At 39.1% G+C, this 24,666-nt stretch overlaps 1 protein-coding gene across 1 annotated transcript in view; it reads left to right on the top strand.

Moving 5' to 3' along the window:
• LOC139210019 (chemokine-like protein TAFA-2) overlaps positions 1 to 24,666 on the top strand; it is a 76,665-nt gene that overhangs the window by 27,354 nt on the left and 24,645 nt on the right. Inside the window, exon 2 of the mRNA XM_070839969.1 lies at positions 8,091 to 8,191. Within this exon, the coding sequence (XP_070696070.1) occupies positions 8,092 to 8,191 (100 nt within the window). The 5' untranslated portion in view covers position 8,091. The remainder of the gene's footprint in view (positions 1 to 8,090; positions 8,192 to 24,666) is intronic.

Here is a 24,666-nt window from a genome sequence, read left to right as displayed (position 1 = left end):
TATTGCCCAAGAACCTTGCAGAAAATTGAAGTGTAGTCAAAATGTGATAGATAAATATGAAAGTGGTGCGCTATGTATTCTATGGAGAGAGGTACTTTGATGTTATTTTTGCAGTGTTAAGCCAGCTTATAGCTATGGTGAAGCCTGCGCCTGTAGGTGAGGGCTGGAAATTCCCTTTTTCTTTTATTGTCTGATGCTGTTGGACTTGTGGGTGATAGAAAGGCTCAGACAACATAACTGCTTTCACCACTCCGCAGCAGTGTGTTGCTTTTGTATGTGTGTGCATGTCTATGTTTGTGTTTGACCTGGGGATGTTTTAGGGGTGGCTGTGTCGTGTGTGGACGATGGATTTGTAGCGACATCAGGATCGTACCTCGAGGTGCTACGAGTTCTCCGGGTTGGCTCACGAGCAGCAGACAGAGACTGGCCAATAGAGACAGAGGAAGAAGATGGAGGGTGACACCTTTGGGTTGAGTCAAGCTTTTGGGATGTGTCGGGTACACACCTGCAGAAACAGAGGGCAAAAACTGATTCGAAAAATTGGTATATTGAGACAAGTGTGATGTGCACTCTGTTGAAGTCAAAGAATACACTTAACTAAGAGGCAGAGGAATAGAGGAGGAAAGGGTCAAAAGCTTCCCCCCTCCTCATTTTCCCTCCCTTTTCTTTCCATCTTCCTCCCTATTTCCCCCTAACACACACACACACACACACAACGCTTGTTAAATTGGAGGCTTAATTTGGAGCCGCAGGCTTTCTCCACAGGTCACATGGACTGAATTTAACCACAAAGGCCAAACTTTGGATTTCATTAATGAAACACACACTCATGTATACACACACACACACGCACACACACACACACGGTCCTGGGAGGATCAGGGAGGCCTAATCAAGCTGAAATCTCCCGCGGTTGCAATTAGGTTTGGAGAGCCATAGTTCTAAGTCTGGCTACAAAATAAACCCTGCCATTAAGTCTCAAGAATAGACAGATTCCTCTGACAAATCATCATACTATTGTTTTTTCAGTTCACATTCATCTGCTGCTGTATGCGAATTTAGACACTACATATTCATTGTAGCACTGCAGAAATAGTACAGGTGATACACCTGCAACTTGTCATAGCTTATTTTCTCATAGCATAGCAATACTGTCCTCTTATTCACGTTACCAGAGGTTTTGACCTTTAAACACCATTTATTTTTGGCATCTTTATTTTTGGCTTCTTATGTATGTTCTAAATGTGTGTGCCAGTGTTAGCTGGGATAAGCTCCACTCAACTGCAACCTTGCAAAAGATAAGTGGATATGGACATACAAATTCAATTTGCTTAGAAGCAAATCTTAGAACTATATACATCAGCATTTTACTAAGACCAAGAGTCTACGACCAAAGTAGCAGAGGCTGTACTTAACCAGTCTTTATGTTTCTTCACAAGTGCATGTTGGATGGTCAAATAGCTTTGGAAACCTCCCCCTCACACACCTTTCAGACATCTGATTAGGGGATGGGGCTGTATCCACTGCAACCATTTTCAAAACCAATCTGGCAATCCAACATTCACACCCACGCCTTGATTGGTCAGCCAGAGTTCTAAACTCTCAATCTTTTTTCATTCTTGACAGAGTTTCTGTCACTTGTCATGTGTTTTCCAGGAGGGACTGTCTGAAAAGGTACCCCCAATTATGTGTCCCCGTACTTAAACGATATCACATCTTCCCCTTCTCTTATGACAAACAGCTTTTCAATTTGTCTTCCTCATCGGAAAAACTGTGAACAGTTTTGATTTCTGATGTGGTTGGACAACATGTCGTATGTATTAATTCAGTTTGAGCATATCCCAAGTCTTCCTCACAGCGGCGCTTTGAGAATGCTAACTAGCTAATTATTAACTTGAAGTACAGCTGAGGCTGATGGGAATGTCAACAATGTTGCACTTATTTGGTCATGAACCAAAGAATTTTAACAATTTTATTGACTGTCCAATATTTGTTGAGGCATTTGACTCAGAACCACAAATGTCAACCACATGGAAAAAGTCATTAGGACACATCGTCTGGAAATCATAAATGTCTGCACCAAATTTCACGGCAAACCATCCAATATATGATAGGATATTTCAGTCTGGATCAAAATAGTGGACTGACTGACAGACTGACATTGCCATCCTTAGAGCCACACCACTATAGAGTAGCTAAAAACAAATCACGATAAGTCAGTGGAGTATTTTTCCTTTGTTCAGAGTAGATGGGGTTTTCACCAGCTCTAGTACACTCACATAATGTAATCTACTGATTGTAAAGAAAATGTAACCAAACTCAGTGTAGGAGAGTAACCAATTTTGCCTACAGTGAGCTAGTAATGTTTTATGATACTTCAAATACAAATTTTACTATCAAAATGAAAAAAATATATCAATATTTAATGGGAAATATTTAAACAATGGCCAACCAGTGTGCCAGCCAAATAATTCCCAGACTCATGATACTAACTGATAACCTGATACCTTTCTCCTTCATCCTTGTACCGTTCTCTTTTGCTCTTCACTTTGCTTCTATCCACTTGTCTCTTTGCCTTTCATCTTTCCATTCTGTCATCTCCGTCCTTTCCATTTGTCTTAGCTGCCTTTTGACAATATCAGACAATATTTTCCATTTCATTTTGATACTGTGACTCTGAATAGCACAGCAAGCTACTGTGGGTATCCTGATGACCTTAGCTATGGTACCACTCCACAGGAGCCTGAGATAGTCATCTCTCTGTTAAATTCTCAGGATGAATAAGATCCATATCTATTGTTCCAAATACAAATGCAAGTTAACTTTGTCTGAGAGAGGGGACATGCACACGTCAAGCACAGAGAAGCACACACAAACAAGGTAACAGCTTGAAGGGATCAGTGACTTCACCGCTAATTGGTGCTGAATTCTTCTCTCACATTTAATGACGAAATTACACTGAACAAAATATGACACAATTTAGCAGTGGGAACATTTTAAGATGCTTTCACACCTGTAGTTTAGTACATTTGGTCTGGATCAAGAGAAAAGATAATATATTGGTGTCTTTTAGTTCTGGTCCAGTTCTTCTCTAAGGGGTTTTTACAAGAGTAGCAAACATGAAATTAAAGAAAAGAACAAGTAACTCATTAACTGCACAGTCTTGGCGACAGCCATCGTGCATCATCAGGACCCCCACGGGACAATCAAATGACAGCAGAGCCTCACTACACTTTAATGCCTCTGATGTGTATATTAATTAGTTATTTGATATCACAAAGTAATAACTAATTGTGAGCATTATTAGTATTATTAGACTACAAATAGATTGCATGCATTGAATCATGAAAAATATTTAGAGACAGGATGAAAAAGAGGCTGATACAGCAATATGAGGACACTATGCTGTCTGACACTATGGCAATATGGTATTTGATACCTGTCATGTCTTTTATGGTTGTGGAATACAGTAAGGATGAAAACTAATACAAAGCAGCGATATTACTGAGAAATCACTACCACCCCCAATTTAGACCGAGTAGTACAAGCTCAACACACTGCTGTTTTAACCGCTTTGGACTGTCTGAGTGATCAGAGAGAATCCCTACATTTGCATGCATGATGCAATTACTGTAAATACAGTATACAGTACATTGTAACGGTATCGCCTATACAGATATTTTCGCTTATAGATCACAATTTTACCAATTTCTCAATATTAAAATCCTCCAATTCATTTTTTTGTGGACATGAAATAATGTGTTGTTCTGATAGCAAAATCACTTCATGTTAATTGCCGCAGTAACTGATGTAGAGAGTGCAGGCATTCCATTTTCCAAATGGCGGATATCTCAGGGAATGGAAACTCTTTGAATATTAATGTATTTCCACTGCATTTTTCTCCTCAACCGTTGGGAACTCAACCAGAGCTCATATGCCCGTGAGATGTCTGTCCGGCTTTGGCTAAGATGCATACAAACACAGGCGCCCACGCTTCCATGCAGCCAAATACAGACTGGAGATATAGAGGGGAAGCTGATCAGCCGCATGGAGCGGGGAGGGCATTCCAATGGGACTAATTAAAGGGATGGAACAGACTGCAGAAGCCATCAGAGACCACCACTCTTTCTCCAACTCTAGCTTTTTCTCCCTTTGCTCTTTCTTTCTATTTTGCTTCTCTGTGTTCGCTTAATGAAAGCTACATCATCTAGGGTTAGAGGATCCAATGGTGCTGTCTTAATGCTATTTATACAGGCAGATATTATCAGGAGTTTCGGAATTTCTATCTGACGTCTACATGACCTAAAGGGTGTTCTGGAAACATTCTTTTAACACATCTATGTGGGAACAGTATGTAAACAGATGCAAATATGTGTATTGTAAACAATCAGTTAGCATACAATCAGTTTTCAAAACTCACGAACTCAGTGACTCACACCACCGTTTTTTTTTTTGGTTTATTAGGGCATAAAAGCTGTTTGTGAGCTTGCATATATGAGTTAGTGCGTGTGTGTGTGTGTGTGTGTGTGTGTGTGTGTGCATGCGAGTCACAAGCGGCAGCTAAGTTTGACACTGATTAGGAGTCGAGCTGTTTAGATGCTATTGATCAGAACCCCGTGTTCCTGAGCAGTCAGACAGTCAGACACACACACACACACACACACACACACACACACACACACACACACACACACACACACACACACACAGCTTCCTGTCCCTCCTCCTTTCTCTCTCTCTCTCTCTTTCTTCCTGCTCCTTTCTGAATCCATTTCTATATCAGACACCCACTCATTCTGCGGCAGACAGACCAAACAACCAGCCAAAATGAAGTGGCACTGCATCATCACAAACACTGCTGTGTGTCTAAATGAGCTGGAGAGGAAGCAGGCAGCGTCTCTGCTTTGTTTCCTAATTATTTACTAGTAGCAGAGCATAGGTGTGGACAGGAGGATGGGGGTAAGAGGAGGAGGGAGGTGGAGGGAGAGAAGATGGGAAGACTAAAGGAGATGAGAAGAAATGAATGGGAGGAAAGACGAAAAGTGACATTAAAGCGTATATGTGTATGATTCTGTGTGTGTGTGTGATGCCTTCTAACCAGAGAAAGCCTTGGCTCAGCCTGTCTGGCTTTGCAGCTTCTCCCAGCTCTAGAAATGCCTGACTGCATAGCCAGATGACTCACACACGCAGCTCAGAACTCAAGCCAGGGTTTAACACACACACACACACACACACTTCCTCATGGCAAAGGCGCTCACAAACATGCACGCAGATATATGCCCAAATACATGTGCAGAAGTAAACACATTAGCACATACTCAGACCCAACCAGGTGTGTGTATAATCTCATCTGCACTGAGCTAATCTGCACAGACTCACACACAAACCTGGAAAGTTTGGTTTGTTTTACTTACATCATCACATATCTGCTCAAAAGTATTTCACAAGAGTCTTTTATTTTCTTCTTCACCTCCACATTTGCTGACTTACGAGAAAAGGAAATCACTTACTATGAAAAAATATTTTAAGAGTTAATTAGACACTATTAAGTCAATTACATACACAGTCACTTTATTATACTGTCAGGTGATTATGGCCCCAGTCTGTAATGTTCATTGTAATGATAGTGCTTTGCCTTTTTTTTTTTTTTTAAGAATAAAACTGATTAGTAATGCTGGCAACAGTACAAGGCAACATCATGTCCACTGCAATCTGGGAAAAGCTCCCCTATCAAGGACTAGATCACAATGAAACTTGCCCAGTGGAAGACAATGTGTTATGTTATGTTTTTGTATTTCAAGTTTTAATAAGTTAAGTTTATACAAGTTTATATATACATTAGGCAGTATCTAATTAAGTATACACAGGTTAAAAATTCTTGTTTCTTTTTGTTGACATCTTAGAGGCAAAGGAAAGAAGGAATAAAACTGGAATGGTTGGTGTATGTGAGTGCTACTGAAATGGAGATCTGTAGTATGAGAAAAAAACAATTTTGAGAAAACAGCCATGAAATTACACACGAGATAGATAATAGATATGAAATTAGGAGAAATCTGTATAATCTAAAAAAATAACCCCCTATGTTTGGAAGTTTTCTTTCAACTAGTCTCACAGATGAGATGTTGTGGAAGCGCGATACCCCAAAATCTATTGACCAGTGGATGAAAAAACAATGTTTTCATCTGTAGTGACTCACCTCAAGACAAATAAAGACAAACTCATCTCTTGGAGGTGTGGAGAGTTTGGAGTCGTCGTAGTTTAAGGAGTCCTCAAGATGACTCAGCTACATCCACTTCCTGTTTATTTTAATGTCCACATGGCCTGTTTGAAATAGAAACGAGTTGTTATGTTTCTCTTTGTGCTGTGTTTTAGTCTCTAATATGTTTCCTTTTGCTTCGCTAACCTAATCGGTTATTTATTCTCACAGTGACACACATGTATACAAGATTACTAACAAAACATTTTCCTTGGTGGAGAAAAAGAGTTTGTCTGTTGTGGAAGTTGCCATCCTACTTAGTGCTCAGAATATAAAGTGCTTTAATCATATGCGTTTCTGCTTGCCACTTTAATGTAAACACCTGCCAGCATTTGTACAGAGAGAGAGACACACAATATATCAAGAGATTTTGTTTTTCAGTGTGTACTTGTTGTTTACATCAGTATAATATAATAAAAGAATAAAATGCATTATTAACACCACATCGCTGACTAATAGAAAATGTACCTCTTGGTTGTTTTTGTTTTCTATGAAACTATTTTTACTTGTTTTGATTTGATTTGATAGTAGAAACGTTTCATTACTGTTTTTATTTGAAGGTTTATTTGTGAGTCTGTGTGTGCATATTCTCAGCAGACATTTGTCAGACCTCAGTAGGCTGTAAAAGCTTTGGACTGCTATGGTTTGGATTACAGTACTCTTCACTCAACAGATGCCATCTATTTGCAACTACCCAAATTTACAAACATATGGACAGCGACTAAGTAGACTGTATTAACAGACCCTGGCTCATCTCTGTTTTTGACATTGTTTTCCTGTTGACTGCCAAGATACAGAATTAAACAGAGTTTCCAAAGTAACAATAGTCTCCCAACTTCTGTCTTTCATCCTTTCATCACTTTTTTTCTCCCTCCGTGTCTCTCCATCTCGCTCGCTGTCACTCAACATCTTCCCTTCTGTTTAAGTATATTTGCAGTAAACAATAATTTTCCATGTGTAAATATAGTTTTTTTTGGCAGGAAAAAAAGGTACTGCGGCGTGTGTGTGTGAAAGTCAGTTCTGTCTATACGGTTATCTTGGAAAGTTGTGGAAATTTATGCATGCATGCTTGGTGGCTGCTTTATCGAGATGTTATCATGCTCACAGTGACAATACTAAAATGCTGGTATTATGTTTCCAATGTTCACCATCTTAGTTTAGCATGTTAGCATGCTAACATTTGCTAATTAGTACTAAACACAAAGTACAGCTGAGCCTGATGGAAATGTCTGAAAAGGTATAGAAAGTACTGGAAAAATAGAAATTTTGACCTGATGATGGGCGCTAGACGAACAGTCAGGGGAACACCAAAATTCAATTTCAAGGGAACGTAAATGTCTGAACCAAATTTCAGAGCAATCCATCCCATAGTTGCTGAGATATTTGACTCAAAGCCATAAATATCAACCTCATTTTGGTGCTAGAATTAAAAAGTCACTGGATCACTTAAGTTATTAGAATTCATCATCTGGGAATCATGAATGTCTGTACAACATTTTATCCTACTACATGAGGTAGATTAGTGAAAACTGCGACCTGCTGGTGGTGCTAGAAAAGTCAATGGATCAGCAAAGTCAATTAGGATTTATCTTCCTGTGACCATGACAGTTTGAACAAAATATTATGGAGATCAATCCAATGGCTGTTCAGATGTTTCAGTCTGGACCAAAATGGTGGACAGACAGACAGACGGGTATAAAGCCAGTAAGGAGAAATATATCTGCATTTACATAGTACCAATAGTTGAAAGAAGTCATGCAATGCACAGTATATTCTAATGTTGTTTATCTGTATTCTCATATGAGGTATGTGTGCTTCTGTTTCTTTCTGGCAGAATGCGGGAACGGGGTCCTTGCATTTGTGGAGTAGGTGTGTGGAGTCTACTGCTGTCTCTCTGTCTCGCCTCCCTTACACATGCACACAGGAGCCACACAGGTAGGTAGATGTGTGTGTGTGTGTGTGTGTGTGTGTATGTGTACAGTACATATTCCTGTCTCCTGGTCAGTGTCTGTGTACAGCATTTATGGTATTGGATCTATTGTGGATTACCACTGCGGGCAGCCTTGGCAGCCAATTTCTTTTCACATGTTGTAAAGTTGGAGTGAAGAGGCCGTGTGCTACCCGAGGGAATGCGCAGGTTGGACTCGCAATGAAAACCGAGACCACAGAGGTGGTTTGCCAGGAAGAACACAAAAAAAGTTCTTTAATAAAAGGAAGTGGAATACGAGTGATCCAACAAAAAAGGTCTTCTCAGTTCAAGGGCTTTCACATCTTTACAGTCCCATCAGAGTGGGGTGACTATCCAAGATGCCTGTGGGTTACAGCACAGACAGCACGCGGTGAGCCTTATGGATTAGAAATCCCTGATTACGTGATACCCCTCCCATGTGGGCCAAGTGGCTGAGTCACTAGCATGATTGAGCCCAGAGGCCCCTTTCTTCTTTCCAGTTCATTTCTCATGTGAAGGTATCTTCGCCTCCCTGGTTCACAATGATCACCTGCATGTGACACTGGAAATTACCTGCCTCTGGGAAAAGCTTTAATAGAGAGCACCTGCTACCTGTATATGAATAAAACCTTTTTATGTGCCTGAGGTCATGCTATTCACTTACATACATTCATTCTGTGGAAATATTATAATATGAACACCTCCGTGTATCATTGTAAAGCTTTTATGAATTACATTTTGGATGTAAGACCCCATGACTCCATGTTGACTGTAGTTTTGTAGTGAATTTCATTATAATGTGAGATGTTGTGAATAATGCCCGTGTGTATGCATAAATACAGTATATACACTAAGTTGCCAGTTTGTTATGCACATCTAATGGTAACCAATGTTGCAGTACAACAAACCTGCAGCAAACAGCACATTTAACTATGACCTCAACAATAAACATAATTTAATTTACACATTTCCAACAATGTTAAACACGCAACACTGTAAGTTTAATAAAGACAGATGTTAAAGCAACTGTTGGTTTGGATTGCATTAGATAGTACAGGTGTACTTAATAAAGTGTATATTGATTTTTTGTTTGCTGAGACTATGGTCACTTTGATGGTTGTTGTTTATAGTGTTGCTGTATTGGATTACTTATTAAAAGCATTTCATTTTTTTATAGAGTGCTTTGCATTCATTTTACAGGTGTTTGTTCATTAATAAAACTATTAGCACATGATATATATCATATGATTGCATATGATATAATCCATAGTACATGATCGTCTGAAGTGTGACACACCATAGATGCTGTGTGCCTCTCTCCATAAAGCCAGGACTGGATTTAAAAAATAATCACGTCTAATAGAGGTTGAACCCTGTGAAAGAACATCCAAAGGTTTGAAAGCACTTAGCAGCGCCTGTTGGATTTTGGTCAGGCTCAGCTCCGGGTCTGTTCCCTCCAGTGCTTAATCAGTCTAGACATTTCAAATGATAGATTGTAGAGCCTCACATTGGGGGGAACCTCCTACGTCCCTTTGTGACCACATTTTCTTTATATTGATCCTTGGTCTCTTCTTGTTCGACAGAAAGCATTGGGTAATTCTATCAAATGCTTAAACATTTGCAGTAATATACTAACAGACAACATCATGGAAACATGATTAAATTGTGGGACAACCAGCATTTCAACCACATTATTTTTCCCCATAGAGGAAGCTTCAATTTTCCCATTTATTCTGGTTAATTTTTTCCTTCAGGAGTGGCTCCATATTTAAAATCATTACTTCCTGCAAATTTTGATCTCAATTCCCAGGTATTTCATACTTGAAGGTACTCGTTTGAAATTAAATGAAGTAACATCACCAGAGTGACATTTATTCGATATATGCATACCCTTCAACTTCAGCAAATTTAACTTAAAATCTGACGATTTAAAATATGAGTTTAGACATTCAAGCAACACAGGCAAAGAGCTGACAGGAATAATGCCCACATACATACACAGGTTATGCTTCTTTATCCCTGCATGCACATTGTTAATTTTTGCATCAGCTCTGATTGCTAATTTTGAAAGAGCAAGCTTAAGGATGGATTCCATTCAGTCAAAAGCCTTTCAGCATCAAGCAAGAAGGCTGCCACTGCTACCAGGCTAGAGCGATTCATGCATGTAAGATGCATTAGCCTTTGCATGTTATCAACTGAGGACATCTTTTTAGTGAACCCATCTTCATCACCATTTATGTTGTCCAATAGTGCTTTCTCTGAACATGTTGTCAGTGCCCTTGTCAAGATCTTACAATCTATTACAAGAAGACTTACAGGTCTGAAATTAGACAAGTCTTAAGTATCTCATTTTTAGGGATAAGAGAAATTAAAACATCATTAAACCCAATGGTCCAAATGGGTCCAAATGCACATCATGTAAAAGGAAGCCAGGATATCAATATATTTTCTTTTAATATAAAACTGAGAGGCCATACAAACCCGGTGACTTCCCTGTTTTCATGGTTAGAGTAGTGGCTCTCTTCTGTTACTAAAGATACTGGGCAGTTGAACACTTGAGAAAAATGTCTCCACTTTGTCCGTGCCAGGCATACAGTGTTAAGATTCTTATCAAACTTTTCAATAACGCTACTAATTTCCTCAAATGAAGTTACTACCCATTACTGCCCCTAATCAATGGAATGCTGTTAGAGTTATCCTGCTGTTTCTATTGCCTAGCTACCAGCTTTTCACCCTCTTCATAAACATTAGTTTTAGGTCTAAATAAGGCATATTCAGCTTTTCTGTTCCATATGTCATGTAAATGATAATGCCTGCCAAATCCTTCTCCAAATTATGCAGGCTATCTCTTTGCCCAATCTTCTATCTTACTTTTGTGTTTTCACTTTGGAAGAGCGGGCAATGACTATCCCTCTTACATATGTCTTATTTGCTTCCCAAACAGAGGGTATTTTTTCTGTGGAGCTAATATTAATTTCAAAAGAAGGATTTAAGATCCTTTGACAATGTGCCACTAAATTACTCATTTTGCAGGAGCATAATAGTGAGCCTTTTACCTTATCTTTATTCAAGTCATCATGCCGCTTCACTATGCCATGGTCACTGAGGGTGATGGCACCAATCTTGCAGTCCATAACTGAGTCTACTCAAGTGTTAGGTATCAGGAAAAAAAATCAATCCTTGAATGTGACTTTTGGCAGTGAGAGCAAAAGGTGTATTCTCTCTCACATGGATTCACTAATCTCTAGATATCCACTAAACTCAAGTCCTCTGCCAACATCTGGATTGCAGCTCTATCCCTGGGTGAGGATTTACCACTGGGCTTGCTCTTATCAATCAACCCAATCATTACCTGGTTGAAATCACCCTGCAGTATAAATTGACCCTCCATCTTTCTTACTGCTCTATTAACTTAATGAAACAAATCAGGCTCTTCCTTATTAGATGCTTAGGTATTGCATAGCACAATCATAATTCCATTGATCAAGGCTTCAACATGAGTAGGTTTTAATTATAAAAGTTGTGTTGTTTCAGTATAACAAAACAACTTTGTTATACTTATACTTTTCTGATGAGAATCATCATTCAATTTCGTTCGCTTGAGTAGGAGCTATGAAAAACCTTTCCTGTCCAACCTTTTTACATTTCACTGCTTCCTCATCCTCCATTAAATGGGACTCCTGAATGCTAAATCTGTATTATTTGATTTCAAATATGCCAACACCTTTCTCCTTTTCATTTGGCCCTGGCATCAATTTATGCTCCACGATATTACATTAATGTACCTTTTAGCCATCATATTCAAACCTGTAAATATTGTGACTGTAATTTACCCATCAGGGCTGCAATTTTAGCAAAACAGCCAAAATATTATTACACCTGCTCAAAAACACTGTCTGGGTGCAAAAACCAAACATGAACAAAAGTACACAAGCCTCAACAAAGCAACACAGACCATGTTGTTGCTAAGCAATCCCCTCCAATTCTGGACTAAACTAACTTAACTTGGCAACACAACCAGTTTGGCCCATAACAAATTAAAGTTACCTTACCTCCATAGATTCACACACATTTCATGTTTTCAATATTCAACATCTTGCATAGACTTCGCTCTCTTGTCAGATCTACAAAGAAGGACATTTGATTCTACACTTCTCCTTCTCGGGCCAATCAATGTAAGAAACCATCATTATGGCTCTAGGTGGCTCATTCGGGTCGGTCATGAGGCCGAAAGAATGATGGGTGTGTTCAAGAGAGAGAGAATCCTCTCCTGAATCACTCTGCCTGTCTCATCCTTGCCCTCTTTCAGTCTCACCATTGGGACATTTTTCATCTGACTTTGATTTTCGAAATCCTCCACGTGTTGCACCTCTCTGTACCTTACTCCATCAAGGCATTTAGGTCCTTCATGTTTGACATCTGTAGTTCTGCCTCTCTTAGCCTTACTTGTTTGTTCTCCACTGAGTCTTTATGTCACCCTTATGTTGTCTCCTTAACCATGTGCAGGGTAGCGCAGGGTAACATATTCTTATTGTCCAAAGTAAAATTTGTCCGCTTTCGGTTTACTCAGCGGGGCATTTCTCTCAGTGAGGGCTCGTGGACTGCTTTTCGCAGCTAGTTTGCTTCTCGTTCCCGCACCCCTGTAAAGTTTGCCGCGCTATGGCTTGACATTTCATCAGGAAGCAGCAAACTGTCCATCAGTTACTGACAACAATACTTTACTTTAGTAGAAGACACTAAATGTCATAGCCAAGACGAAGTGTATGTTTCCAAATGTATATAATTAGTTCAGTGTCAGGTTCCTTTTTTCTTCAAAGATACAGATCCTTGGTGCTCCAATGGTTGCAATATGTCAGTGTGGAAGTTTGAAAGGCTGATGGCAATGTTACAGAAATACAGAAAAGGATTAGGGCCACATGTGAAAAAAAAAATAATTTGAGTTCTGACTTTATTCTCAGAGTTCTGAGTTTTAAGTCAGATTTCTGAGAATTAAGTCAGAACTCAAACAAATTTCTCACATGGTCTTAATCCTCTTCCATACAGACATGACCACTAAGCCAGCAATTTTTATTTCACGACTGCTCCTTCAGAAGACCCAACCAGGGATGTGACTAACATGTTAAAAAAACATATCTGACCAAAATAAGTAATGACAATGACAAAACAATCACCTAAGGATAAAACAAAGAAGTGTTGATTGTGGATTTTGTCTTTGGTTTGACTACATATAATAGGTAATGATGGCTTTAAAATGTTAAGCTCTGCCTTTGGCTTTCATGTCTTGATAAAGTGGCGTGCACCAGCTGCCCTTCCTATGAACTTCTTTCTTATTATTGTTACCGTGTGTCTAATGTCTCTGATGCTAAACATATTTATAGTGCAGCCAGTGTATTGTATGTCTCAATATCTACCGTGCACCGATGCTCCATTAGTGGATGACAGAAAGGGAAAATGATAGATGGCCTGAGTGTTTTCTTTAAATCTTCAAAAAGAACGCAGCATTTTAGACAGATAGTGCGATAATCCTTTGGCCTTCTGCGTAGAAATTGAAAATTTCTCACAATGTTATCACTTCATGGAGACTACAAGGTTCTTTGTGTGAGTTTATGGGTGTGTACAGTACGTGTCCTTGCTGGAATGAGAGTACCTTTAACCGTGGCTTTTTGTGAGTTTGTGGGTGCGTTATTTGTGTTTGTGTGTAAGATTGACTCTGTTCTTCTCTGGCTGCCAGCTATTCTTGACAAGGCAAGGGCAAACATTTTCATAAATGGAAGGATAGTGAAAAGAACTTGGAGAGGATGACGATGCTCTCTTATTGTGGACCATCACTAGGCTTTCAGTGAAGTGCTTAGGTCTGCACAAATCAATGAAAACACTGAAAACTCTGCATGAGAGAGATAAATAGCAAAGTCACAAGATAAGAAAAAGTAACACTTGTGGCTTTCTGTAGCTGAAGATTCGGTGGTTATTTTATTATACTATCATCTGAAATAATGGTGGTTATGGTGGTGTTGGTATTTTAGTTTGACACAGCCGTGTGTGTGTGTGTGTGTGTGTGTGCATAGGAGGGATGTGTATCGTGTGTGTGCTCCTGTTAATGGGTGATTGATTGTAGAGTAAGTTGTAATCAGGGAGTTACAGCGTTATCCAGTTGCAGGTTGTCTGAGTGGGGAAAAACAGACGAGTAATCAGATAATTACTGAATACAATCCCTTAGGTCACTTCAAGGTTGACGCTCTCACACATACATTACACACCCCCTGTCTATTTCTCCTACGCACACACCTTCACAGACACACTTGCACACACATATACACCGGCATGTGAAGGAAATTTTACTGTAATAATATTGAGCTGAGGGAGTAACTGAAGTCATTCACTTCATGAAAATGGTTCCCCAGTGCATGATGGTGGCTGCGATAACTATATTTGTAGCCAGGGCTATTCCAAAGGTAGCGAGTATGTGTGATTGAATTCTATTTTTTTGTTTTTGCATTATGTGTGAAAAAGTAGATATCTTCAAAATCATGTTAAAATGTGCACAAAAAGTTATTTTCTGTGAAAAGGTCATGTAGATGATAGATGGCTACATAAGCTGTCTTGAGTCACAACAGTCCAATAAACTGTGGCATGAATAGTTGCACTGTATGCTCTCCTACAGCAGGTTATGGGACTATCATGACTCCAGGTGTCTCTGGCCGTCTTGTAACAAATTTAAAAGTCGAATCAATAATAGAAAAAGACTGAAAAAAGGCACTGATGTGAGTTTGATTTAAAAAAAAAAAAGAGGTGAAGCCATGGGAGTCGACAGAACAGTGCGCTGATTCTACTTTCGTCATTGTCATTGCACAGAGTAGAAGTAGTGAGCAAGCAAAATACAGCTTAGCATCTACCCATAAAAGCAAAAAGCAGTAATATACACATACAGTATATAGTGTTAATAAATAGAATAAACAGTAAGGGGGATGTATGAATAAACTAAGAACCTGATGTCCTGTCAACAAACAGCAGAAGAAAATACATTTTCTATTTATTTATAGAATAATAAAATATATACATATGCTCTCTCTGTGCTGAAACAGATAATTATGTCCATGCTCATCTTTTCTGGAGCATCTGGTGCTGACCATACATGGTTGTATGGGATAATGGGTTAATTGCCCTCAGGCTTGAAAATTTGGCCATAATGCCCAGTCCAAATGTGTGTATGTGTGTGAGCATGTGTGAATGTGTGTCCTTGCCACCAGCTCAAGAGCCATGTGCTGACAAGACAGCTGTGGCGACCTCAGGAGGAAAGTCGAGGGGGCTGAGAAATGGCCAAAGCAGTCTCAGCATGAGTGTATGTTTGTGTGAGAGAGAGAGAGAGTGTGTGTGTGTGTGTGTGTGTGCCTGCTGAGCTTCTGCTCACCTTTTATTCTGCAGATTTTTATCTCTCAGGCCAGAACAGAAAAAGATGCCTCTCCTTTGCCATCAGTGCCTCTCCATCTGTTAAACCATCCATCCTCCTGTCTTTTTCTCTCATTCACATGCTTTGTTATACACATCACTACAGAACTGAGTGAAAATTACAGGCTTTATACCCAGACCACAGTGCTGTAACAGTCTTAGAGTTCTCCTGCAATGAAGACATCTTATTTGTAGACAAAGTCCAGGCCTTGGATAACTGTCTCAGTGGCTTAGCCAATAGTTTCAGAGAAACCGCTTGGCTTGGATTTTGAAGCAAAGCGGAACAGCGATTATGCTGATCACTTCACCACACACTGTCGAGTCATTGATTCTCAGTCTATAGGCTGCAATCTCCATACATCGCCACTGATTAGAGCCTACTTAGACTTTAACTTACTCTGAAAGGCATTCTGTCTGCCAAGAAGGGGAAATAGAGATGTAAGGACAAAGTTATACAGGGATAGTAAGATGCATGTGTTAAACCATTCTCACACAAGCTCAGAGGCACATGTGCATTCAGTCAGGCCCACTGACAGGCCTGCAGTAAATGCACACGGAAATACACACACAAACACATGCACACACACCTACATGCATGCACACTCAAAGAGGCTCTCCTAATGTGATGTGTGGAGACAGGCTGTCTGCCCTCCTTAGAGGCTGCTCCACACTAACGCTGCACTCCATGCTTGGTCTACAACACGGCTCCATATGGCTTGTGAAAAATTCAGTTTGAAAATTATGAATGTGAAATTTTTCATGCTGACAAACATCCCAGCATTCCTTTCCACTTTTGATTCACTGGTCAAGAGATAGAGAGAGTGTGTTTATGTGTATGTGAGACAGAGAAAAAAAAATTTGATTTGGAAATTTTATTTCAACTTGAGTTGAAATAAATAAGGAGTGGGTCAGATAATATATTGATCACAATATATTGCCATTCAGTTTCTTGCAATACTTGAACCAACCCCATATCTGTAAGAATTGTGCTCATATTGCACCTCATGATTTACGTCAAATGTACCAGTGTATCAGTGTGAAAGAAGTAGTGCCCTTTATGTAGCAAGGTGGAAAGTAAGGGTGTCGAGTTCAGGGCAGTAAATACACATATAGCACATCCAATTGTCATTCAGGAGATTGCAGTTAATTAATGTTCACCTTCTAATTAATAGTAAACTGATAATGTTTCACAATATTGAAGAAAATATATTGGACAATTGTAAAAAGTTTGGCACTGGACTTTAAAAAAAAAACCTTGTTGAACGTAAACAGGGAGCTTTGCTTGTCTTCTTGTCTGATGATACTGATGGGATAAAAAGGCACCATAATTGTAATATGTTCTTTTGTGATACTGAGGAAGAGGTTTTTCCTCCTTTTACTGCAGACATTTTGAAATGTTCTGTTTTTACACAGCTCATGTCTGTGACATTTGAGTCACCATGTTGCTGTGTGTGTGTGTAAAAAGGCTCAGATTATTTGCACGTTGGTAATATACACTGTTTTATGTGTATCACAAACTCATTGAAGTCAATGCATATGGCAAATCATGCTTCCTGCTTTTTAAAAACAATATTAACTGACTTTTTAGTAAATGTGAGTATTTGTTGTCCTGGTTATCTTTTGACAATATAAAGATCAGTGGCTATACACACAATAAAGCAGGTCATATAAACAAATAGAACAGAAATTGCATTCTTTAAAGATTTAGGTTCATTTATAGCGATTCCTAAGGTGGGTTCCACAGCACCGTTGGCAAATCTTCAAGGTACCCAAGGGCAAGATTTGTTCATTTCATTCATCACTTATTGTGCAATTGTGAGACTCTACAGGCAAAAACCAAATTTTTTCAAGCACTGGTCAATTTTGAGATTTTGCCTATTTTGCTTCAGTAACATGTCCTCTTTAAGACTAGTGGACAGAAAATGTCCAAAATACCCATTTAGGTGTTTATTTTACTAAACTTTGTCTGCTTGTCTGCTGCTGCAGATAAGGCATCATGTACATATTCAAACATAAAATTTCAGATAAGTTGTGATACAAAGAAATAACTGTCTCAATGTAAGTAATCAAGCATACGATTATTTCACCCCTTTGGAAGAAGCACAAAAAGCACACAGAGAACACGAAGCAGGAAAGGAAACCTGTGCGCTTTTTCCACTACAAAGAAACATGCACATGTTTTCTCCTGCTGCTCTGTTTTCTGCATTCTCTCTCATATCTATTACTCTTTTCAGTCCAGTGCCAGTTCTCCACTGGTAGTGAATAACAGCATAATAAATACATGAAAATAAAGAATTAAGAAGGGTTCTCTCCTCATGAAAGTAAGACCAGCGATTTGCTCAGACAAGAGCATATCGACCAACCAATAGACCAACCCACCAGAAGATGTCAGGCCAAATATTGAGGTTCAAAATCTCATATAAGGATGGATAATGTTTACAAATGCCATTTTGCTCATGGAAAAATGCTGCTAATTATAAAATCACAATAACACAATATTTTGTTATACTGGTTTCCACTGAAGACATCATGATCTTTGCCTTACAGCGGCAAATATACCTGTTAATTATGATCTGTTCATTTGTTCATCATTATGGGTGTTATATAGCCTCTAGCTCTCTTCTTTTCTCCCTCGCACCACTTCAATTGGTGTTGACAAATTCCAAGGAACTACATTTGCATATACTCACCTTCGCCAATCAGTGTGTCCTTGGTAACGCATGTGTTGTTTTAAGCATGATGTATTCAGTTATTAAGGTGCCAGGAGTGTATTTGATAACTGCCTACAAGCACTCTGGCCTTTTGTAGTCTATCAGAGGATAATCTTCTGTGTTTATCCCTACTCAGACATTATTTCATTAGATATTCAAGAAATTGTGGAGATAAGAAATACATTGTCTAATGTCTTTTGGACTGTCTGGTTGCTGAAATATTGAACAAGAGGTTCACAAAGGAGCCAAAATGGCTTTTCTTCCACTGGGAAGTGGTTTATAGCTGTTGTTTTCCACCAAGTGCAGAAAATGAATATCTATGAAAGTAGAAAGGTGATGCCAGACAGCGAGATGCACTCTGCTGAGAGGCAGAGTGATTCATGGCCTATGCCTGAAGAACCAGGTCGACAGATAAACAAACGGACTGTGAGGGTGTGATTGGATTACTAAAATGGAGCCATGTGCTGTGAATATATCCAACTATGTTTAAGTGTCCTCTGATTTGCCATTTATGTGAGTGTTTGACTGTTTTAGGACAGTGATTCTAGATGATGCATAGGTTCATGAGAACAAAAGGTAGATGTGCTTTGTTGATTTGGATCTGCTATACTGCATAAGGTATAGAATGTAATATAATGTAATGGTAATGTGACATTTCTTATTGTTTAGGATACCTTATTACACAGCTTTGTTGAATACTCACTTCTAATTAGTCAATTACAGCATTTGCCGGTCTATTATTTCTGTATAGCAGAACGCTGCTATGTATAACACACTGTGGGTATAGACACAGTTCTGACTATGGAAGCAATAAAACCATTTTTAAATTAATACAAGGATCCTGCATCATCCTGTCTGTCGGTTTGTAATAATAAGCGGATCGCTCTACATTATGTCCACAAAGTTTAAAGATCAACGACATCAGAGGTTTAGCAGGTATTATGGTTACCATGTTCACCATCTTAGTTTAGAGTATTAGCATGCTAACATCGCTAATTAGCAGAAAACATAAAACACAACAGCGGCTGATGAGAGAGACATTAGTTTTGCAGGTATTTGGAGAAGAAAAGTCTGGGGATCACCAACGTTATTACAATTCATCCTGAGGGGGAAATAAATACAGACTTCACAGCAATCCAATCAATAGTTTTGAAGACATTACACTCTAAACCACAAACATGAACATTGTTTTGTTAAGAGGAAAAGTCAGGGGATCGCTTAAGTTATATGATTGATCATCTGGGAACCATGAATGCCATTTCATGGCAGTCCTATCAGCAGATGTTGAGATCTTTCACAAGATAAGTAATACTAACTTTTCTGGTGGTGCTAGCTGAAAAGTCAATGGATTAAGTTATAAAATTTCATCCTAAAGGAAACATGGATGTCTGTTTGAAATTTCACAGCTGTTCAATAGTTTACTCTCAATAAACTAAAATGTTTATACTAAAAAGCCTCTGGTGGCACTATAGTAGAAAAGTCAAGGGATCATCAAAGTATGAACCACAGTGGTGGATCAAGCCATCATTGACATCCATAGATCCATGTCATGTGCATCGCTAAAATTGTGTTGTTGTCAAATTAAATGCCTATGTGGAAAAACGTACTGTGATCCACGGTAGCCTAAAGATGTCCTCCTGCACTGTTGTGTGAAAATCCTACAGGGCATGTATTTCTGTAAAGTTACCATTAGGCCAAACAATACAGAAAGATTTCCCGTGAAAGAAATGAGCCACTACTAGATTTTATTGATAAACACAACAACAGAGAATCTCAGAAAGATCCTGAGGAAGATGCAGAGCAATGGATTCGGTCTATGCACCCACACAAGATGTTGAGCCCTGAACAGTAAAAGCATTTACAGTATGTGTCTGGGTGCTTTGGCCAATGTCTGACTATGTGTTTGCACTAATTGGTGTAAATGGAGAGTTTCCTCTGGCTGCACAGTGAGATTACCTCATTGGGGCCCTCTCATTGCATTTATTAGTGCTAATCGTTACCTGTTAGCTCACCAGCCAACCCCACATAGACCCTGCCTAGTACATCTGTATGGTTTCTTAAACAAAACCAAAGCCTCTATTGACTCTCTGCCTTTGCTTAAGCCACATTGTTGAACGGGTATGGTAACAACAGTTATGTGGATTAACATTTTGGCAACAGAACTACAGGGAGACACATTTAAAATAATAATAATCACTAATTATCCTTGATTGCAGTTTTTACAAGTCATAAAGTAAGTCACTATCCATTAAATTCATGTATCCGTTGATCTATAACTTTCCAAGTCTCCCTCCCTCTCCTTCGTTGTTCCGCTACCACTCCATTCCTCTCTTTTGCCCTCTGTCTCATATTCTCTCCTTCCTCCTCTTCCCAACTCTTACTTTATTTCACAGCTATTAAACCAGGAAATTTCAATCAGGTAGCACAGCGTGAATTTCTGCAGGGGCAGAAGAGAAAGAGTGAACTTTTATTTAATGCAGCCGTTCTTTCTTTTCTCCTCTCCACCTCCATCTCGTCTCTCTTTTCTTCCGCAGCTGAACTCAACCTTGGCTCTTTATAGTTTATGATTCAATTTCCAATTTGTCCTCCAGAAGTATTTGCCTGGTGGGTGGCGCAGTGGTTTTGTTCTTATGTGTTTGTACAATACTCGCCTTTGGTATTCATAGAAACACAGTCTTACGGATACATGCATTTGAATTTCCAATTCTGTGTCTGCAATTCTTTTAGCTTTATTTTACATGAAAGTCACAATCGCCCTTTCAAGTAAGCTCCCAGCAAGCAAGGAGAGATGCTCTGAAATATGTATAACCAATACATACCATTTCCTTTTATTAGAGTCAAGGATGATGAGATGAGCTTACTTTGGTACTTGAATGTTGTTGGGTCATTGCACCCTTCAGACAGAAAACCATACATTGCAGCAATAGTGTTGCCCCTCAGCCTACCGAGGAATACACATGCCTGCAGTGGGTACAAAAATACAAATAAAAGGGATCTTACTAAAATGTTTAAAATCATAAAAGTAGTACTAATACTAATATAGTAGTATAAATTGGACTATAAATTTGGACTGTGAGAAGAAACCAAAGCACATAAAGAGAAGGGATCACCACTCTTATATGTTTAGTTTAGTTTTTATGTTATCTTTTTGATTGTTATATTGAAATTACTGCCAGTTGTAGTTGTTGTTTGTGGACTGGCACCCTTTCTTTTATTCTTATACTACCTGGCATAGCCTGATGCCATTCCTGAAGTCTTGATTGTGGATTTTGTTTGCTAGTATTTGCCAGCATCAAGCGTCCTGAGTTACAGCTTCGAATGATCACATTCACTCCCTTCCCCATTCAACTCCCTCTAGCTGTGAACCTTTTCACAATTAAGCACTTTTTTTATCCTTATAGTGTTGTTCTGTCAAAGAAATCTGTGGGCGAAAAATGCATTAAACATCCATGAGTGAGGAGACTTACTGGAGCGATATGGCAGTCTGTGAGAGTTGTCAGCTTGTCAGTTCTAAACTTAAGCAGGACATCTGCTGCCTGAAAGACGAGCCGAGGAGAAAGGATAAACTCATTTTTGGCTTCTCCACAGAGGCATCATCCCAGGCTAAGCACATCGCAGCCATAAATGCCACCGATGGAAGCTATGGCACACAGGAGTAACAATCTGAGCTCTCAGACAACACCACTGAGCCATTATCGGAAATGTAAGGTTAAAAGCAAGCCTCACCTATTGCCACCCAGATGTGCGCTCCCTGGACATCACCGAAAAATCTCTTTTATTTCAAAATGGCATTTTGTGTCCTCTACAATAGTAGGAGTTGATGCAGGAATTAATGGCACAAGTAGCGATCAGTCAGAGACCCTGAAAAGCAACTTTAAACCTCTGATAGCTTATCGTCTGGGGAACATATTGTTCTCTCAGGCCCAATCCCCACCATCGGCTGTGGCTGTGACCTTGTTTCTTGGCTGCTTTCCGGGCTTAAATCAGAATACTCTGCCTGAAAGCTGAATTTGGTAGAAAACTTCAAATTATTTTGTAACTGATGTGAAATTTTTAGATCTGATTAAACCTAATCTGCCTGGTAGTAAGTTATTAGCTCTTATATTCCATACTGCACTTCCCATACACTGCTGCTTCCTGCATCTGAGACAATCCATGCCCAACACAGTAACCCTTAATATTAACATATTAACTGATATTAACATATCAGTCTTCCAAAGCCAACCATAACTCTGTTTACTGCACTTGTCTCCACCCTCAACCAATACAAACTTCATATCCTTCTATATCGCTATTCTGTGTGCATGAGTTTATCTCAGATCTTGTGATGTGTGTTGACTGCATCATTATAATTGGCGATTCAAATGTACAATTTAAACACCCAACACATTAAATTGAGCCTTCACAACAATCATTCTCACACTCAGACAGTCTCTGAGCCCAACACTGCAGCAGTCACACCATCAATCTACTCTTACTCCACAGTCTTTCTGTCACTGAATTTTTTAGTCTCCTCCTCCTCTCACCATTATCTCTGATTCAATTTAATGTTCATATGCCTTCCATTTCTCAATATCGCTGCCTTCCCAAAAAGAACCATGTTATAAATTCATCAGCCAGAGCAGCGTTAGAATCGTCCCTTTCTGATGTTATTACAAAACTTAGGAATTACCATGGTTCTCTGGATAGCTTGACAAATAAATGAAACGTCAATAGATCCCTCAGTTCTGGTATCATTATGATTGCTTTTAAAAACAACCGTGGTTACTCGCTTATTCAAAAAGACCCTACCTAGACCCCCAAACTCTAATCAGTTATAGACAAATGTCACATCTCCTCTTCATGTCGAAACTGTTCCACCTATCCAGTAATGACCTTCTTGAGAAGATTCAATCCAGTTTCAGATCCAAACACTCTACAGAAACTACCTAACTAAGGTAACTATCATTTGCAATGGACTCTTATCTTCCATCCATCTTGCTGTTATTAGATTTAAGTGCTGCCTATGACGCTGTGGACAACAACATCCTCCTCCAGCTGCATGAGACGAGAGTAACATGATCAGGTCTAGTTTATGGACCTAAAAAGAAGTTGAATCATATAACATCTGTCCTGATATCTTGGCATTGGCTGTTTCAAAATCATCCTTACTTATGAGGCCGGACTGGCTTCCTCATATATTTCCAGCATTAATTCTCCATATACCACATCACGTTTTTTCATGGTCGATTGATGTTGGTTACTTAACTATTCCTCGATTTAATAAGTGGCTGAGCCTTTGGCTACCAAGCTCCATTTCTCTGCAATGATCTACCACTACAAATTAAGATCCAGAAACATGAAAACACGTGCTTTTCATGTATTACATTGACTGGGTTATTGTTTCTTATTTGTGTGGTTAAAAATTACCATTGAAAAACATGACTCCCTGAATGTTATTGTATAATTTGCAAATAGTCAAGCTCTAAGCACATCAAAGCATTTTGCTCTGCCTCCTTGGGATCCACTTGCCCCTGTTTCCTTCTCCCTTCATTCCCCATGTACACAGTTTCTGATTTACAGTCTCAGGAGATTCTGCAAATGACCAGATGTATGGCAGTGAAACAAATGGCTGGATGTTACCTTTTGAACCACTTAGATATGTGAGACGGGTTTTGAGGACAGACAGGAACCAATTCAAAGCTTTTGTTTGTTGTTTATGTGCACCCAAGAATGATTTGGATGGATTAATGCTATTCCATTGTGTATCATAACCCAACAACAATGCTCCTTACCAATAGCTTTTCTAGTTACATGTTTATGGTTCCCAAGAGTGACTTGTCTTCTGTTGGCTGGATCTAAAGTAGAATAGCCTCTTTCCAGAGTTTTCCCAGTAGAGCTGGCATGCTTGAAGCTATGTGAATAATGAATGAAACATACTTATCCCATATAGAAGCCTTCATATGTAGGGAGGACAAATGTAGCCAAGCAAGTTCATTCTTTCACTTTCCAAAGCAATCATTCATTAGAAGCAGACCCATTACGTTCATGAATGGACTACCACTGTTAGCAAATACCCACCAATGCAGGAGAAATTTGTAAAAATATAAAGCTTAATCTTTGACAAACCAGTAACCATTTCAACAATAAAGTAACTAAATGAGAGCAATTGTGGAACCATAACTTGGACCAAAAGAGGCCTGAATACACTGCTCAATATAAAATTGGCACCAGTCGTGATAGCTTCATTAAAAATATGGTTGAGGAAAATTAAGCTATTCGGTTAAGCACTGTGAACGATCCCAGTGTGTAGTCTCAATGTAGTA

This window comes from Pempheris klunzingeri, chromosome 11 (assembly GCF_042242105.1).
Source record: "Pempheris klunzingeri isolate RE-2024b chromosome 11, fPemKlu1.hap1, whole genome shotgun sequence".
Lineage (NCBI taxonomy): Eukaryota > Metazoa > Chordata > Actinopteri > Acropomatiformes > Pempheridae > Pempheris > Pempheris klunzingeri.
This window is presented reverse-complemented; position numbering and strand designations above follow the sequence as displayed.